At 41.8% G+C, this 19,882-nt stretch overlaps 1 protein-coding gene across 1 annotated transcript in view; it reads left to right on the top strand.

The window, feature by feature from the left end:
- LOC139376313 (solute carrier family 26 member 6-like) overlaps window positions 1-19,882 on the top strand; it is a 36,111-nt gene that overhangs the window by 3,430 nt on the left and 12,799 nt on the right. Inside the window, exons 2-13 of the mRNA XM_071118702.1 lie at window positions 7,244-7,383; window positions 8,128-8,238; window positions 8,362-8,702; window positions 8,813-8,965; window positions 9,519-9,601; window positions 16,595-16,742; window positions 17,115-17,228; window positions 17,338-17,415; window positions 17,496-17,591; window positions 17,988-18,094; window positions 18,659-18,728; window positions 19,341-19,433. Of these exons, the coding sequence (XP_070974803.1) occupies window positions 7,244-7,383; window positions 8,128-8,238; window positions 8,362-8,702; window positions 8,813-8,965; window positions 9,519-9,601; window positions 16,595-16,742; window positions 17,115-17,228; window positions 17,338-17,415; window positions 17,496-17,591; window positions 17,988-18,094; window positions 18,659-18,728; window positions 19,341-19,433 (1,534 nt within the window). The remainder of the gene's footprint in view (window positions 1-7,243; window positions 7,384-8,127; window positions 8,239-8,361; window positions 8,703-8,812; window positions 8,966-9,518; window positions 9,602-16,594; window positions 16,743-17,114; window positions 17,229-17,337; window positions 17,416-17,495; window positions 17,592-17,987; window positions 18,095-18,658; window positions 18,729-19,340; window positions 19,434-19,882) is intronic.

The raw sequence follows: 19,882 nt of genomic DNA, 5'->3' as shown, positions 1-19,882 counted from the left end.
TTGGCCAAATCTACTCATTCAAGGGTTTTTCTTTATTTTTACTATTTTCTACATTGTAGAATAATAGTAAACTATAAATAACACATATGGAATCATGTAGTAACCTAAAAAGTGTTACACAAATTCAAGTATATTTGAGATTCTTCAAAGAAACCACCCTTTGAATGATGACAGCTTTGCACACTCTTGGCATTCTCTCAACCAGATACATGAAATGCTTACTTACAGTACACGCCCTTAACGAGCAATGCAGTTTTAAGAAAAATGAGGATCGGACCCTTTTTTTCAATTTTCGCATAAAGTGTCATACACAAATATAACTGGTCATGAAGCAAGGATATGCAAATCATTTTTCCAATTTGAAAGGAAACACTTTGAAGTTTGTGGAAATGTGAAATTAATGTAGCTCAAACACGTTAGAGCTGGTAAAAGATAATAAAAAGAAAAAACATGAGGGTTTTTTTCATCTTTGAAATGCACTAAAAAGGTAAAATTGTATTATTCCAGATTAGGCGCAATTTCACTGTAAACCTACTTCAAATTGGACAGTAGTTCGATTAACAAGAATTTAAGCTTTTCTGCCCATATCAGATGTGTCTATCTCCTGGAAAATGTGGTTGTTACTTACACTATCTATCTTACTATTGTAACAGTATTTATTCAACCTTAAAATTAGAAAGACATCCATGGACACATTTGTCTTTAAGTTTACTGTAACTATAAATGTCCTCCTATGTAATCTTAGAAAGCGTGCATGTTCAAGAGAGCATGCAAAGGTTGCAGGTCTGTGGAGATCACATTGGCTTTACTAATCTGCACAGAACTTTGTTGTGCTTTAAAATGGTTAAAAGCACAGTGACACATTGGGAATTTATCAAACTTTTGGCTGTCTTTTTGAGTGGGTATTGAGCAAAAATATAAACGCAACAAGTAAGGTGTTTCATGAGCTAAAATAAAAGATCTGAGAAATGTTCCATAAGCACAAAAAATTATATTTCTCCAAAAATGTTGCACAAAATTGTTTACATTGCTGTTAGTGAGCATTTGTCCAAAATAATCCATCCACCAGGTGTGGCATATCAAGAAGCTGATTAAACAGCATGATCATCACACAGGTGCACCTTATGCTGGGGACAATAAAGGGCCACTCTAAAATGTCCAGTTTTGTCCCACAACACAATGTTTTGATGGAGCAATATGCATGTTGACTGCTGAAATTTCCACCAAAGCTGTTGCCAGAGATTTTTATGTTAATTTCTCTACTATAAGCCACCTCCAATGTCGTTTTAGAGAATTTGGCTGTACATTCAATATTCAACAGCAGACAACGTGTAACCACGCCAGCCCAGCACCTCCTAATCCGTCTTCTTTACCTGAAGGATTGTCTGAGACCAACCACCCAGACAGCTGATGAAACTGTGGGTTTGCATAACCAAAGAATTCTGTACAAACTGTCAAACTGTCTCAGGGAAGCTCATCGTCCTCACCAAGGTCTTGACCTGGCTGCAGTTCGGCGTCGTAACTGATGGCCACTGGCGCACTGGAGAGGTGTGCTCTTCATGGATGGATCCCGGTTTGAACTGTACCGGGCAGATGGCAGACAGGATGAATGGCGTTGTGTGGGCGAGCGGTTTGCTGATTGTGAACAGAGTGCCGGTGGGGTTATGGTATGGGCAGGCATACGCTATGGACAACAATCACAATTGCATTTTATTCATGTCAATTGTAACGCACAGAGATACTATGATGACATCCTGAGGCCCATTGTCGTGCCATTCATCCGCTGCCATCACCTCATGTTTCAGCATGATAATGGATGGCCCCATGTCGCAAGGATCTGTACACAATTCGTGGAAGGTGTACGTCCCAGTTATTCTATGGCCTGCATACTCACCAGACATGTCATCCTTTGAGCATGTTTAGGATGTTCTTGATCAATGTGTACAAAAGCGTGTTCCACTTCCCGCCAATATCCAGCAACTTCGCACAGCAATTGAAGAGGAGTGGGACAACATTCCACAGGCAACAATCAACAGCCTGATAACTCTATGCAAAGGAGTTATGTCATCGCTGCATGAGCACGTGGGCATCATTTGAAAGCTTATTCTATTGCGGACATGGCTAGCTAAGTTATAAAATACAATCTTACAGTGGTAGGCTTTCAAAAGGCAATTCAGAGAAACAGATTGTAATTTTTGTGCACATAGAATGGAGTCATGAGAGCATTCAAGTGACGTTTTCCGCAGCAAATTGTATTCACAATAAGACAAACACATGCTCATTCGGTTCAGGACAACCCAGTGTATAAGATCCTTGCAACTGTGGATTAAGCATAACAATCATAAACGTTGATACTGTAAATTACATGAGTTTTCAAATATGGAAATGTGATGTAGACATTTGCACTCATGGGTGTGTGGTTTGATTGTATGACAACACGGTCTTAATTAGAATCCTCAATGTCTCATCTTTTATAACACATTGACTCTTCTCAATGTACAGCATTTCCCTTACCCAGACAACAACAAATGTGAAAAAGTAGCCCAATTAGTGGGAGGAATAGGGGCATCTTCTTGTTGCACAACAGCTGTCAGTCTAAACTCATACAGAGCTGTGAGGTGGAGAACTTGAATTCCTACGTCATGCATAGGATGTTACTGTACAGCTACTGCGTTCCAATTTAGGCACTAATCAATGAAAAAATGTGCCATTTTCAACCCGAATACAGGATGACAGGGAATGTGAGTGGGAAAGGGCTACTTTCTGCAAATCTTTATTGGTTTTAGATTAAAAAGTATACACAATATAAAAATCTGTATGCAAGCAATCTAGTCAAACTGAATAAAATTTAAGAGCGGGTTTGCACGTTTGAGAGCTTTTGTTGGTGTACTGATTGGTTTCATAGAACCGCTCTCAACACTGCAGACTTCCTCATTGGTTTTGGGTATGTCGATACAGGCATAACAGCAACTTCTTTAGTGTTTATTGCACTAAAAAGGCAAAGAAAGAGGATTCACACACCTGTAATATGTAACATTTCGGGCGACTTGACCAAATCACATAGAAACCTGAGTTATAGATCTGTCTTTCATGTTGAACACAAGTCTATTCTATGTGCACTATTTCTATGCTTCCCGTTCTTAAGTTTCGTTTTGACATCTTTTACTTTGGGTACAGGAGCTTCAAACAGCTGAAAATATAATGTTTTGGGGTTATTGAAAAGGAATATCACAGCAGTTTAGATGGTTCAATGATTCTCAACACTATACATGGTTCATTGTGCCACAAACTCAATTTAGGCAAACTATTCGAATTTTAGTAACCTGGGAAATGACAGAGCGATATCTGCAAATTGCACCTTTCCTGTTTGAAAGAGTGAATATGATCAGTTTAATGTGTCTTCAGATTTCATAACTTTCACTAAGGAATCACGAAGAGTCTCCTTATACCTAAAATAAACTATAAGAATGTTAGAAATGGCGATATTACTGTGCAACATAGACATTCTATTTTCTCCTGAAATTGCAAACATTTTCGTACGTTGATACATCTGTGTTGAGAAATCCGAGGACATGATTGTGGCTGTATCGCATTAGTGAAAACCAAGTCTGTTCTCAGGCCAGGTCTGCCAGTTTTGACTAGCAGAAGTGACTTTTTGTTTGGAGAACTAACAGTGCAGGTTAGAATAATTAACGTGGTTGGTTAGGAGAATAATGTGGCAGGTTAGGAGAGTTATATTCAGGTTAGTAAAAGTTAACCCCGGTTAGGGTTAGCTAAAATTGTCCCAGACGCAACTTGAACATATCTAGCTACAACCAGGCCTGCCCCGAGAACAGTCTTGGTTTCCACTAATGCGATGCTTCTGTTGTGGTAGCAAAGCAAACTTTATTTAGAATTGTAAGACTAAGATAGAAATCTAAAGTGGTGCTTTTCCTTCAGCAAGCACACCTAATAAGACTATGTAAGATATCGAGCGTGTTCTTGCCTTCAGCATGCACACTAATAAACACAGTTACATTAGTTTAAGATAGTAAATAGCCCAAAGTTACTGCTGTCTTAAAAAAGTAATAGTCTCGTCTACCAGCCGGCACTTCCTGTATCAAGACGTCTGGTTTTACAATGCTTCAGAACGGGACTTGACCAGGAGTCTATGGCAGAAGCGGCAAAAACATTTGCTGGTTTTAAATGGCTGATCTCTAAGTTCATCACCATGTAGCTCAACCCATAGAACACGTATCAACTAGGCCAGTGGTTCTTAACCTAGGTTCGATCGAACCCCAGGGGTTCGGCAGAGGTCAAGACACACATCCGACTCATTTGATTCGTGATGACACGCCCTGCTTGGCCATCATTGGCTGCAGGTGATCACGCTACATCGCTTGGCCAATCTGTGCTGCAGGGAATTTGGTGCGCTCAGTAGTCGATTTGTGACTGTCGTGAAGGTACGTCTTGTGATTTCTTTCTTAATATTTTAATCCCTTCATACTTACTATGTCGAGCAAAAAAAGAAAGTGGTCGGACGAATATGTACAATATGGATTCACATGTATAACGGAAGGTGATGGGAGTCAGCGTCCTAACTGCATGATTTGCAATGTCAAGCAATTCTAGTCTAGCACCGGCAAAACTAAGAGAACACTTCCTTAAGCTGCATGGAGATGGAAAATACAAGAACACAACGCTCGCTGAATTCAAGGTGAAGAGAGCCAGATTAGATGAAAAGGCTACTCTGCCTGTTATCGGCTTTGTACCCATCAACAAACCGATCCTCACAGCATCGTACGAAGTTGCTTTTCGCAAAGCAGGGCAAACCACACACCATTGGTGAAACCTCATAAAACCAGCTGTGTTGAAGATGGCGAATATCATGCTGGGAAAAGAGGCTGAAGTTAAGTTATCCCAAATTCCTCTTTCAAATGACACCATCAGCGACAGAATAGAGGACATGAGCAAAGACTTCAAGCCCGGCAAAATTCAGCCTTCAACTCGACGAGACCACAGACGTTTCCAATCTAAGCCAGCTTGCTGTATTCGTGTGCTATGTGAAAGACGACGTGATAAAGGAAGATTTTTTACTTTGTAAGCCTCTTACAACAACAACTAAGGCAGCCGATGTGAAGAAACTTGTGGATGACTTCTTCAAAGACAACAATCTTTCATGGGATATGGTTTCTGCAGTTTGTTCGGACGGAGTTCCAGTCATGCTGGGAAGAAAGTCTGGTTTTGGTGCGCTAGTGAAAGCCGATGCACCACACATCATTGTTACGCATTGTATTCTGCACAGGCTTGCGTTGGCAACAAAAACCTTGCCTCCAAAACTGGCAGAAGTATTAAAAATTGTAGTGGAATGCGTGAACTATGAGCGAACTAGTGCTCTGAGGCACCACATCTTCAGTGAGCTGTGTAAAGAAATGGGCTCTGAATTCTAGGTACTTCTGTACCATTCTAATGTTCGGTGGTTATCCCGGGGACAGGTGCTGAATCGTGTTTTTGCTGTGCGTGTGGAATTTGCCCTGTTTTTGCAAGAGCACCAAAATGTTGAGTTCATTCTCATTTTAGAGTACATGGCTGATATCATCGCAGCTCTCAATCAAAAGATGCAGGGCGGTGGAGTCAACATCAACGAAGCGGAGGAAAACCTGAAGGCTTTTCAAAAAAAGCTACCATTATGGAAACGACAAACAGAGAACGATAACTTCACAAACTTTCCCCTGCTGGACAACTGTGTAAGTAAGATCGATGATGTATCTGGAATCGGAGACATTTCTGTACCCGCGGAACTGAAGCAAGCAATTGCCACGCACTTAGATGAGCTTGCAAAGTCTCTCGACGGATACTTCCCTACAAGAGAGTCATATCCAGCATGGGTGAGACAGCCGTTCACGTTTAGTGTTGAGACAACAGATGTCAATGATGAATACCTCAATGAAATCATTTAAATTCAGCAGAGACAGGTTCAACAGCAACTCTTCAGAACAACAACGCTTTCAACGTTTTGGTGTCAACAAATGGTAACGTACCCTGTTATTGCTAAGAAAGCTCTGGAGATTTTCATACCGTTTTGTTACAACATATCTTTGCGAGCAATCCTTTTCGAGGATGCTGGACATAAAAACGAAGAAAAGGAACAGACTTTGTTGCGAAAATGACATGAGAGTGGCACTTGCCAAGGTGAAGCCGCGCATTTCTGAACTGGTCTCTGAAAGGCAACAGCAGAAGTCACACTGATTTGCAGTAAATATTCATTATTATGTTTTTGTGTGAAAATCATGTTTTGATGATTTTGTTCTTTGAACACAGTGATGTTGATGCACGGTTCATTTTGTGCACCAGTAAAATATAGACCTATGTTTTGAATTTGAAAAAATCGTATTTGATTTTTTCCAATTAAGGGTTCGGTGAATGCGCATATGAAACTGGTGGGGTTCAGTACCTCCAACAAGGTTAAGAACCACTGAACTAGGCGGATGGTCGGATGGTCAATTTGACCGCAAGAATCGCAAACAGATATAATATTTGACTAAAGCATAATAATTTCAAAACTTTCTTGCATTTTATACGATCATGTCACTATACTATGAGTGGGAATACTTGAACAGATTTCAAAAATGTAAATCACTGGAGCTGTTTTCCTGGTGTTTTTATAGTCTTTTGTGTCTTATTGACATAAGACAAATAAAACCACTCGTGGGCCAAATTCGGCCAGTAGGCCGCCAGTTGGGGAACCCTGCCTTACAACCTCATTGTGGACTTCAAACCATGAGCAGCGTAAGTGATTTATACAAAATCTGAGCGTACACATCTTATTAAATAGTTTGATATGCTCAAACTCAGAATTAATTGTGCTTCCCCAAAAGAATATGGTCAATGTGATTGTAGATTTTCACCTTTTTTCAAAATCCTATGTAGGCTTACTCCCTTTCCCGCCTCAATTGTAACTACAGCCCTATGGCACAGTGTTCCCAGGCCACTATGTGCCACTAAAGGAGCTGAAACCTGGTCCTGAATTGCCATCATGTGTGCTGTCTAATGTTCCAGCCTAGCTCTAAGACTCCTGTTTAGTTTAATTAGAAGTGTAAGGGATGGAATGGAACAAAACCCTGCACTCACTGTGGCACTCAAGGAGCTGAGTTGCCTGCATGCCCTATTCAACACACAGCAGAAACACATCCGTTGTCACAAATGGATAACAAAAATGTATTTTTCTTTTCTCCACTTCTCCAACTCTTCCCCCTGGTCGCAGGTGTTCAGTGCCCAAGCTGAAGCGTTCTGTGCTGAGCTTTATACCTATCCTGTCATGGCTGCCTCGTTACTCAGTGAGACAAGACGCACTGGGAGACCTCATATCTGGCATAAGCGTTGGCATCATGCACCTGCCTATGGGTCTGTACCACCTCTACTGTTTGAACACACATACAGGGCCCAATCCTAACTTGAAATCAACAATACATGGTGGGAAAAGTACTAAATAGTCTTACCTGACCAAAATGTATAGAAAATGACTCAAGTGAAAGTTAACCAGTTACTTGAGTAAAAGTCTAAACTATTTATTTTAAAATGTATTTACTGTAAGTTCAAAAGTACCAATTGTTTTCTTGAGAGTAAGTAAAGTTAAATGCTTATATTAAGCCAACCAGACAGCAGCATAAAAAAACAAACAATCTGACATAATTTACAAATGAAGCATTTGTGTTTAGTGAGTTTGCCAGATCTGAGGCAGTAGGGATGTTATCTTGATAAGTGAATATATTGGATAGTTCATGTCCTGCTAAGCATTAAAAATGTTACCAGTTTTTTGGGTGGTGAAGGTAAATGTTTAAAAAGTACATTATTTTCTTTAGGAATGTAGTTGAGTAAAAGATGTGACAAATGTAAATATTAAAGCACAGATAGGCCTACCCATATAAATTACTTAAGTGGTACTTTACACTACTGAGTACTTTAAGCCACTGCATGTAACCACATGTAAATCTTTCATTGATACCAATGCCTGAGGTACGTGAAAGCTTGATTTACACAAGTTGATCTCAAGTTAGTGTTGCATCTCTTTGGGCTGAAAATACTATATGATAACTAGGTATTTTGTGAAGTCTATGAACACTGACATTTCTTTAATGTTTACCCCAGGTTTGGCCTATGCTCTGCTGGCCTCTGTGCCCCCAGTGTTTGGCCTCTACACTTCCTTCTATCCTGTACTCATGTACTGCATCTTTGGCACCTCCAGACACATCTCCATAGGCAAGACAGAGTGTGGAAGGAGAAAGAGAGAATTTGAAAGTTGTAATATAATTTGGTCAAAGGAATATGCTAATGATTTCCCTACCATGATTTTGTGTGTGTAATGTGTGTGTGTTCCCTCAGGCACATTTGCTGTGACCAGCATCATGATAGGCACCACGACAGAGAGGCTGGCCCCAAACAGTAACTTCATGAGTCTAAATGGAACCAATGGGACTCAAGTTCTAGATGTAGTAGCCCGCGATGCCTTAAGAGTACAGATAGCAGCCAGCACCACTTTTCTGAGTGGGATCTTTCTGTTTCTGCTGGGCATGATTCGGTTTGGTTTTGTGGTGACGTTCCTGTCAGATCCCCTGGTACGTGGTTACATGACAGGAGCAGGTATACAGGTGGTACTTTCCCAACTCCCAAGCCTCTTTGGAATCCGCGTTGGACGCTTCTCCGGACCGCTGTCTCAGGTCTATGTGAGTGCACACAACACATCCACACACGGAAACAGATGATTCACACGTACAAAAGTCGTAAATCTTTTCCAACTGCTGCATGTATGCAGAAACTCTCTCTCTCTCTCTAGCTCCTAATAGATATCTGTAGACATCTGCCAGAGACTAACATTGCGGCCGTGGTGGTAACTCTAGTGGCCTTGGCGGTCCTCACAGCGGTCAAAGAACTCAACATTTACTATGAGAAGAAAATGCCTGTGCCCGTTCCAATAGAACTCATAACGGTAAGTCCTCTACACCAGGGTTAACAAACTCGGTTATTTGAGTCAGCTGTGTAGTGCTAGGGAAAAAACAAACACATAGACCAAGTTTGGGAAACCCTGCTCTACATCTAACATCTCTGTGTGTTTCTGTTTATTTGTCATACAATCATCCTCAAGTCTTTTGCTCCTCATTCCTCTCTTTTGGTCTCTTGAACGACATATCTAGTGAAAACCACTAGAGGGCAACCTGTCACCTTGGCTGATAGAGTAAATGCCAGAAAGTGGTTAATCCTAATTTTCCATATTTGCAGATAATTTTGTAATTTCATCAAGAGAAGTGTGTGTGTCTCTCTGTGTGCATGTGCCCAGTTCATCACATTGATCCAATAAAATATGGTAAAATGATTAGTTGTGTTAAATAATCGGCCTGTTTTTGTGCATGGATTCCGAACACAGCAAAGCCACACGGGGTCTGAAATAATGATTTACTCACAAATACACATGTACACAACAGGACAGGTGATGTTGTGTTTTTGTGAGCATGGTAACTTGTGTGTCCATGTGTGTGTTACAGATCATAGTAGCAACACTTATCTCTTACTACTGCAAACTGCACAGCCTATACAAAGTGGCCGTCATCGGACAGATCCCCAAAGGGTGAGTGTTTATGCGTGGGTAGGGGAGATCTAAGGTCAGTTGAGTCCACAGGAGAAGAGGAGAGGGAAGATAGGGGAAGGTGATATGGTGTAGTTCATTGGGAAAGAGTCATCCTATTCGCCTTGTTCTGGAACGTCACAGTGATCGTGGCAATTGTATTTCTATTTCCGGCAACATTTGTGCAATGCTAGCGCATGCAAAGTGGTACTTTTAGTTGAGAGCTTTATAGTTTTACACTGACAAAATCCTAAAATTGATCAACTTGACAAGCATTATATGTTCCGTACAAGACTGTCTCAAGAATTGGATGAAGAGGCAATTTTTACAACAGCAATGTTTTGAACACCAACCTCTACGTCGATCTGAATGTACCTGTGGAGCCCCATGCGACCTGCATCCATCTTCTAAAGACGCAGAGTCTTTGCGGCTCTGGTTCAAAGCATTGAACCTAAAGAAATCACCAAAACGTCCCTTTGTGTGCTCCTACAAGAAGCCTACAGTGGAGCATCCTTACCCCCAAAAATGGCTTGGCTACGATGCTCCACTGATGAAGAAGCATCGGGTGTTGGTCAGGCAGTCATCAGTGATAGGTAAGCCAAACGCTTGATCAGTTTGCCTGTGTCACACCCTGACCTTAGTATTCTTTGTTTTCTTTGTTATTTTGGTTAGGTCAGGGTGTGACATGGGTGATGTATGTGTTTTTTCTTGTCTAGGGGTTTTGTATGTTTATGGGGGTGTTTTTATAAGTCTATGTTTGCCTAGATTGGTTCTTAATTAGAGGCAGCTGTCTATCGTTGTCTCTGATTGGGAACCATATTTAGGCAGCCATATTCTTTGGGTATTTTGTGGGTGATTGTACCTGTTTCTGTGTGCCAGTGTTTAGTGTTCACGTTACGGGACTGCATCGTCTTCGTTCATTTTGTCGGTTTGTTGTTTTTGTTCATTGTTTAAGTATTCCCATTAAATATGGATTATATTCACGCTGCATCTCGGTCCTCCTCTCTTTCACCCGAAGACAGTCGTTACAGCCTGCTTTCATTTTGTGTCTCCCTCTTACATTTCTATCTAAGCAGTCTCATAATATACACATTTCCTCAACAACTCAATATTAAAAGCTCACATTTTATATGTAATTAAAACCTCCTCAGGCTAGGGTCTATTTTTCTCCACTTTCTGTCTGACTGATGTGCCCAGAGTAAACTGCTTGTTACTCAAGCCCAGAAGCCAGGATATGCATATAATTGGTACCGTTGGATAGAAAACACTTTGAAGTTTGTGGAAATGTTAAAATAATGTATGAGACTATAACACAATTGATTTGGTAGGAGAAAATCCAAAGAAAAACCAAGCGGAAATGTTTTGTTTTTGAGAGCCAATGCTCTTTCAATGGAAAGCTATGGGTCCTATGCAATTCCAGCTCCCAGATTGCAATTCATATGGCTTTCACTAGATGTCAACAGTCTTTGTTCAAGGTTTCAGGCTTGTGTCTTCCCAAACGAGGAAGAATTTTGAGTTTTAGTACTGGGAGTCAGAGTTGGAAATCAGTCTGTGAACTCGCAACGAAGAGGATGCGCACTTGCTAATTTTACTTTTCTCTTGAACATACTTCTTTCCTTATAAAATATTCTAGTTTAATTACATTTTAGGGTACCTGAGGATTTAGTAGAAATGTAGTTTGACTTTTTTTTAACAAAGTTTACTGGTAGCTTTTTGGATTCCTTTTATTGCATGTTGATCGAGTGGATTACTCAATTCGATGGCGCCAACTAAACAGAAGTTTTGGGATATAAAGAATAATTTTATCTAACAAAACGACTATGCATGTTGTAGCTGGGTTCCTTGGGATTGTAAATCAGAGGAAGATGTTCAAAAAGTAAGTGAATATTTAATTGCTATTTGTGATTTTTCAAAGCCTGTGCTGGTTGAAAAATATTTTGATGTGGGGCGCCATCCTCAAACAATCGCATGGCATGCTTTCGCTGTAAAGCTTATTGTAAATCGGACAATGCAGTTAGATTAACAAGAATTTAAGCTTTTAAATGTTTACTATCCATAATTTTACGATTATTTATTTTAATTGCACGCCCTCCAATTTCACCGGAAGATTCGACCTGTGTCTCGCTGGCTAGCACTAGAAGAAGTAGAAGTTTAAATTGTTATGATTATTAAATATTATAAGGAGTTTTATTGGACGGTTTTGTTATTAATCGTCCATTGACTTCTTTAACAAACCATACTGGTTTCTTAACAGATGACACAACAGGCTCAAGTGTTCACCAAATTGAAATTGGGGATTGGCCAACACAGATAGAAGGAATGGATATGCCTTCAGCGAAGGATGACCAAACCCAATTGGAAGACCCGTCTCTAAGTGATCACAACTACAGCTCAGGTGATCATGTAAAGCACACCACCTGTGAGGCAGGGACATAGTGACCAGCAGCACCTCTCTCCAAAACCCTGCTGAGGAACGAAGCACTCTGTCGACTGCATACAGGCGTGTCTCTCGCTGCCTTCTCTACCCTGGAGGAACATCTTCTATCCCTCTACAAAGGCAGCTTTCAGTTGGACTGACTTGACAGACCAACTCCTGATGACACTGATGAAGCTGAAGCTCAACTTGCTGCAGCAGTACCTAGCAGAAAGGTTTGGTGTTTCCCAGAGTATTGTCAGTCGAGTGATTAGTTATTGGATTGACATGAAGGAAAAGGAAAAGAGTACATTCCATGGCTACCAAGGGAAACCATTCATGCTACAATGCGACAATGTCTTATCAACCACTACCCAGGAACAACCTGCATTTTTGACTGCTCAGAAATTGCTTTACAGAAGTGAAAGAATATGGATTCAAGGGGAGAGTCATTCAGCCATTACTACGCCCAGAACACTATCAAGTACCTGGTGGCCATTGATGTTCATCTCCTCAGCATATGGAGGTAAATATATAACATCGGACTCTGGGTTCCCGGAATACCTCTGTCCAGGTGATTAGGTCATGGCTGACCGGGGCTTCACAATCTGGGATCTGATACATGACAGGAAGGTCAAATGAACAATTCCAGCCTTCACAAAAAGAGGCACACAACTGTCAGAGGATACCACATGTACACGACGGAAAGCTAACGTGAGGGTTCATGTGAAACACGTAATTCAAAGGCTAAAACGGTTTAGATTAATCTCACAGACAGTGCCAATCAACCTCTCATCTAAAATGGACAAAATACTTTGCTGCCCTGTGTAACCTGAACCTGTGAGATCATTCATGAAGATGCTGAATGAACGGACCAGTCAAATGGCATTCACAGGGTCGATATCTGAATATGAATTTAAAGTGGTGTCAAAAGTTACGTTAAATACATTTCAATTAATTCTATTACAACTCGACTTAATTATTTGTTTAATAAACATAAAGCCATAAACACATTTTCCACAATAGTGTGACTGTTGATGCATTAAGTCAGGCTTTTGAATTAAACAACTATTTGTTAATAGTAACTGCAAAAAGGAGAGACATCTGACTACATATGTCTACAAAGCTGCATATATTTGTCACTGACAATCTGCCTGCCTGATGCTCCTCAACAATAAATGGCAGCATGTGTGTAAAGTAGAATGCCTTCAACCTCAGGACAGCCTCTGCAGAGATCTGTGTATCAAATCAAATTGTATTTGTCACATACACATGGTTAGCAGATGTTAATGTGAGTGTAGCGAAATGCTTGTGCTTCTAGTTCCGACAATGCAGTAATAACCAACTAGTAATCTAACTTAACAATTTCACAACAGCTACCTTATACACACAAGTGTAAAGGAATGAAGAATATCTACATAAGATATATGAATGAGTGATGGTACAGAACGGCATAGGCAAGATGCAGTAGATGGTATCGAGTACAGTATATACATATGAGATGAGTAATGTAGGGTATGTAAACATTATATTAAGTGGCATTGTTTAAAGTGGCTAGTGATACATTTTTTACATGTATGGCAGCAGCCACTCAATTTTAGTGGTGGCTGTTTAACAGTCTGATGGCCTTGAGATAGAAGCTGTTTTTCAGTCTCTCGGCCCCTGCTTTGATGCACCTGTACTGACCTCGCCTTCTGGATGATCGCGGGGTGAACAGGCAGTGGCCCGGGTGGTTGTTGTCCTTGATCTTTATGGCCTTCCTGTGACATCGGGTGGTGTAGGTGTCCTGGAGGGCAGGTAGTTTGCCCCCGGTGATGCGTTGTGCAGACCTTACTACCCTCTGGAGAGCCTTACGGTTGTGGGCGGAGCAGTTGCTGTACAAGGCAGTGATACAGTCCGACAGGATGCTCTTGATTGTGCATCTGTAAATCTTTGAGTGTTTTTGGTGACAAGCCGAAGTCTTCAGCCTCCTGACATTGAAGAGCGGCTGCTGCGCCTTCTTCACCATGCTGTCTGTGTGGTTGGACCATTTCAGTCCACAATCATCTCCTTTGTTTTGTTGAGTGTGAGGTTATTTTCCTGACACCACACTCCGAGGGCCCTCACCTCCTCCCTGTAGGTCATCTCGTCGTTGTTGGTAATCAAGCCTACCACTGTAGTGTCGTCTGCAAACTTGATGATTGAGTTGGAGGCAAGAGCGAGTACAGGAGAGGGCTCAGAACGCACCCTTGTGTAGCCCCTATCATAGGGGACAGGGATGACAACTTGCTGTGAGTCCAGATGAACACCTTACTTTCTCTCAGTCCTATGCAAAACATACCAATTCCTGGCTGACTGAGCTGGTGCGTGGGCTGGTGCGTGGAGGTGGCACCGGATAGACCGGACCGTGAAGGCGCACTGGAGCTCTTGAGCACCGAGCCTGCCCAACCTTACCTGGTTGAATGCTCCCCGTAGCCAGGCCAGTGAGGCGAGGTGGAATAGCCCGCACTGGGCTGTGCTGGCGAACCGGGGACACCATGCGTAAGGCTGGTGCCATGTACACCGGCCCGAGGAGAAGCACTGGAGACCAGATGCGCTGAGCCGGCTTCATGGCACCTGGCTCGATGCCCACTCTAGCCCGGCCGATACGAGGCGCTGCAATGTATCGCACCGGGCTGTGCACACGCACCGGTGACACCATGCGCCTCACGGCATAACACGGTGCCTGCCCGGTCCCTCTCGCTCTCCGGTAAGCATGGGTAGTTGGCGCAGGTCTCCTACCTGACTTCCCCGCGTGCCAACCCCAATACATTTTTGGGGCTGCCTCTCGGGCTTCCAGCCGCGCCGCCGTGCTGCCTTCTCTGCCTCCAGCTCAGCCTTAGGGCGGCGATATTCTCCAGCCTGTGCCCACGGTCCCTTGCCGTCCAGAATCTCCTCCCATGTCCAGGATTCTTGTGATTCCGGCCGCTTCTGCTGCTGCCCGTTACCACGCTGCTTGGTCCTTTCTTGGTGGGTGGTTCTGTAACGCTTGTCGTCTGGGGAAGGAGAGGAGGACCAATGCGCAGCGTGGTAAATGTTCATATTTTAATGAACACTGAAAACAAAACAATAAACATTCCTGTAAGGTGCAACACAACACTAAACAGAAAATAACCACCCACACAACACAATGGAAAACAGGCTACCTAAATATTGTTCTCAATCAGGGACAACGATTGACAGCTGCCTCTGATTGTGAACCATACCAGGCCAAACACAGAAATAGAAAATCATAGACAAACTAACATAGACAACCCACCCAACTCATGCCCTGACCATACTAAAACAAAACAAAGGAACTAAGGTCAGAATGTGACCCTACTCACCTGGATAAACCTCGCCTCCATAATCCTACCTTGCTTCACCAACATGAGATTTGACAGGATACTTACAGATTCCCTCATTAATACAGCAGTTCTGTTGATCCACAAATACATGTAACCATAACCAATCATGACATTCTCAATTCAGCCATCTCTACTGATCCGTTGTTGGATACAAGTACCCAAGCAGAGTGGTAAGATATTGTCTGGGCTGAACATCGGCCTTCAAAAATACCAATCCTTTTTCCTCCTCTCGGCCCACCTTACCACTGTGGAGGTCATTTTTCGTAGTGGAACCATCCACTCCCAAGAAGAGCATGAAGTAATGAAAAATGTCCCCATACAAAACTTCAGGCCATTTTATCACGTCATCCGCCCAAATATTAATCATGGACGGATGGGGTACGGTGATACCATCCGACCTCCGAAGAGGTGAAACAATTATCAACAGCCAGTAAATGTCAACCTGTTTCATCAAGATTTGCTGAGGCAGTTTTGGACATGTCAGGGTGGGGTGGTAGGGTAGCCTAGTGGTTAGTAACCAAAAGGTTGCAAGTTCAAATCCCCAAGCTGACAAGGTACAAAGCTGTCATTCTGCCCCTGAACAGGCAGTTAACACACTGTTTCTAGGCCATAATTGAAAAAAAAAAAAAAATTCTTAACTGACTTGCCTACTTAAATTATGGTAAAAAAAAAGTGTTTTAGCTGATTCTGCATGGTCTTGAGATTGCAGGACTGCCAAAGACAAAAGTTACAGTAAGAAGTGGCAACTGCTACTATCAGCTGTTGAATACAGCTTATCTGAATGGAGGATACAGTATTCATAAGCTTGATCATTGTCACTGGTGTAAATTGATAATTTCATTCTTTCAAGTATCAAATCATTTTCTTCATAACATGGCTTTACCTTAGGTAGCATACAGGTCCTTTATCACTTTGTTTATCATTTAGGTTACTTTGAGCAATCATAACTAAGCCTTTGCATTGATACACAATTAAACACCAATATCATTATTTGTTTGTGTACATGTTTCAACACTTGTTACCAGCAGCAAGAGTCAAGGGGATGTGTTGGGGAAGGAGGAGGGGTCTGGATGAGGCAGTAATCAATGAGATACATTTTTACAGTGTCTTTGAACCACATTCTCCTCTATCCCTTCCTCCCCCTGTCCACTTTAATCTCTCCTTCTCTTCCTCTCCACTCCTGTCTTCTCCCCATCTCCCTTTCCTCTTTATCCTTAGACTAAAGCCTCCCAGTTCACCTGACGTTAGTCTGTGGGGTTCTATAGTTGGTGACGCATTCGCAGTTGGCATAGTGGGATATGCCGTTAACATCTCCTTGGGCAAAATCTTTGGCCAAAAACACGGCTACACTGTGGACAGCAACCAGGTGGGAAATACACACACACACACACACACACACACACTGGCATGCAGGCAGACCAACAGAGGCATGTGCTTGGGGTTGCTTTGCTCTGAAGGAGTGAGACAGGAAGGGAACACATAGTGTCTGTACCAGCTTAAAGCTATCTGATCCTGAATGTTTAATGGCCGACACGCTGTTCAGTCAAGAATGAAGGAGAAGTACACCAGCAGCTATGAAAAAAATACTGAATATATCATTGAATAAGGACTAGGACTTATTTACTGGGGGTGGCCACAAGTAAATAAACCCCAATTTAATTGAGCCTCTCCATTCTTCTAATCTCCCCCCTCTCTTTCAAACTATTTTTCTCTCTTGGTCTTCTTTCTCTCTTTCTAGGAGATGGTGGCTGTTGGTCTCTGTAACATAGTGGGAGGATTCTTTCAATGCCACGTTGTTGCCGCTTCTCCGCCCCGTACCCTCCTCCAGGATAGCACTGGGGGCAAGACACAGGTAACACACAAAGACCTACACTCATGCATGCACATACACGTATCTCCACTTGTTAATATTTACCTACACGTGCACACTAACTGATGTGTGTGTTTGTACATTTTGTCAGGTTGTGGGGCTGATTTCTTCAGTACTTGTGCTGATCTTCATTCTGCAACTGGGGACACTGTTTGAGGAGCTACCCAAGGTATCTATGTCTACATCACCTCCACACCATCCAAACATAGACAACACCACTGATCTGATGAGTGTTTGTGTGTCCCCTAGGCTGTCCTGGCCTGTATAGTGCTTGTGAACCTGAGAGGCCTTTTTATGCAGTTTAAAGACATTCCTGAACTCTGGAAGAGCAATAAGTTTGACCTGGTGAGCAGTTTTATTTGTTTATTTTACCTATATTTAACTATGCAAGTCAGATAACATCAAAATCTTATTTACAATGACGGCTTACCCTGGCCAAACCCCAACGACCCTGGGCCAATTGTGTGCCGCCCTATGGACTCCCAATCCCAGCTGGATGGGATTCAGCCTGGAATCCTTCCCGGTACTGTAGTGCCGCCTTTTGTTCTGAAATGCAGTGCCTTAGACCGCCGCACCACTCGGGAGTCCGAGTGGTGAATAACACATCTATACACTTCATATTTCTATCCTAAAACATGCATCCTAACTTGAGATTAACGTATATGACTCAAATAGGGTTTGAGAAACCCTGATTCCTGGATATTCCCCATACTGATTACCTGTGTCTCTGCTGTCCCCTAGCTGGTGTGGTTGGTAACGCTGGTGTGTACTATCTTACTGAACCTGGACCTCGGCCTAGCTGCATCCATCGGCTTCTCTATGCTCACTGTCATCTTCAGAACACAACTGTGAGTGTATTTTATTTGTATTTATTATGGATCCCCCAAGGCAGCAGCTACTCATTCTGGGGTCCAGCAAAAGGAAGGCAGATTATACAATTTAAAAAATTAACGCATTTAATACCATTTTAAAAAGTGTTTGTGTGTTTTATAAAAGAGATTTACCTTCTAAAACAGTGGTATTCAAACTTTTTCAGCGGGGAACCCATTTTTTTCACAACCCCCCCCCCCCCCCCCCCAAATATGATACAACCTTAAAATCGTTACATTTAAATTTTTCCATCAACAAATAACCTACATTACGTTTGAATTTCTTACCGAAATGAAAGGAAACCAGTAAATACATAACCTCTATATACTTTTTTCTTGTAATTATCTTTCTCCAAAATGTTTTTATGTTGTCCCATACAAAAATCCGTACACGTATTATAATTTTTGGGGCAATCCCACTGGTCGCGACTCGGACTTTGATTACCATTGTTCTAAAGTGAATGTAATGTGTTTCTCTTCTTCTTAAAGAAGATAACATCTATTCTCTCTCTCTCTCGCGTGCGTGCGTGCTCTCTCTCCCAGGCCGAGGTACTCTATTCTGGGGCATGTTCCTGGGACTGAGCTCTACTTGGATACAGACACATATGAGGAGGTGAGACGGAGGAGTTTACAGGTTTTTTTGTATCGCTTTAGTGTAATTTTCATGTGGTACATTTTCACAACTTTTAGTCCAAAACTCAAAACAGATCATCAAAAAGGTAGTTGTTTCAAAACTCTAAGTACATTTTAATTAACTGACCAACCCCAACACCAAATCATACAGTCCCTTTTTCACCAAACTTAATCAGTGTTTCATCTAGAAATACATGTTTCACATTGCAACACATGTTCATATAAAGTATTTGCCTTTTACAATGCAATGCAGAGTTCACACTGCTTTACTAAAACTGCGTTGGCGAATATAGTACTGTAATAGAGTCATGCAACGATTTCAGTGGTTCTGTGGTGAACAAACCAAATGAATGCACAATGAAAGGTTTTGAATGCAAGACTGTCCATGTTACAAGTGTTACCAGTTTGGAGCTTTGTACTAAGAGTTTTGGAAACTCATCACATACTTTTGAAAATAAGACCAAAGCAATAAAACAAAACTGTAATATGTAATTAGGGGGGTGTGAGTGGGTTATTCAACAGTGGGTTTCAAAACAGTTTTTAGATGACCATCTATTGAAGTCCCCTGTTTGTGTGTTGGTTTGTCCCACAGGCTAAAGAGATACCAGGTATCACCATCTTCCGTTCCTCCACCACAATGTACTATACCAACGCTCAGCTATACCTGGACGCACTGCAGGAGAAGGTAGTGTGATTATTTTATGACCGGTATACGCCCACACCATTCCAACACAGAAAATCTGCATTTTAAAATACTTAAAACAATTCTTAAGGAAAATGATTTCAAATCAAATCAAATCAAATCCAATTTTATTTGTCACATACACATGGTTAGCAGATGTTAATGCGAGTGTAGCGAAATGCTTGTGCTTCTAGTTCCGACAATGCAGTAATAACCAACAAGTAATCTTACTAACAATTCCAAAACTACTGTCTTATACACACAAGTGTAAGGGGATAAAGAATATGTAAATAAAGATATATGAATGAGTGATGGTACAGAGCGGCATAGGCAAGATACAGTAGATGGTATCGAGTACAGTATATACATATGAGATGAGTGTGTAAACAAAGTGGCATAGTTAAAGTGGCTAGTGATACATGTATTACATAAAGATGCAGTAGATGATATAG

Source organism: Oncorhynchus clarkii, chromosome 20, assembly GCF_045791955.1.
Source record: "Oncorhynchus clarkii lewisi isolate Uvic-CL-2024 chromosome 20, UVic_Ocla_1.0, whole genome shotgun sequence".
NCBI classification, from domain to species: Eukaryota; Metazoa; Chordata; class Actinopteri; order Salmoniformes; family Salmonidae; genus Oncorhynchus; species Oncorhynchus clarkii.
Note: the sequence above shows the minus strand (reverse complement) of the source record. Positions and strands in the feature narration are given on the sequence as shown.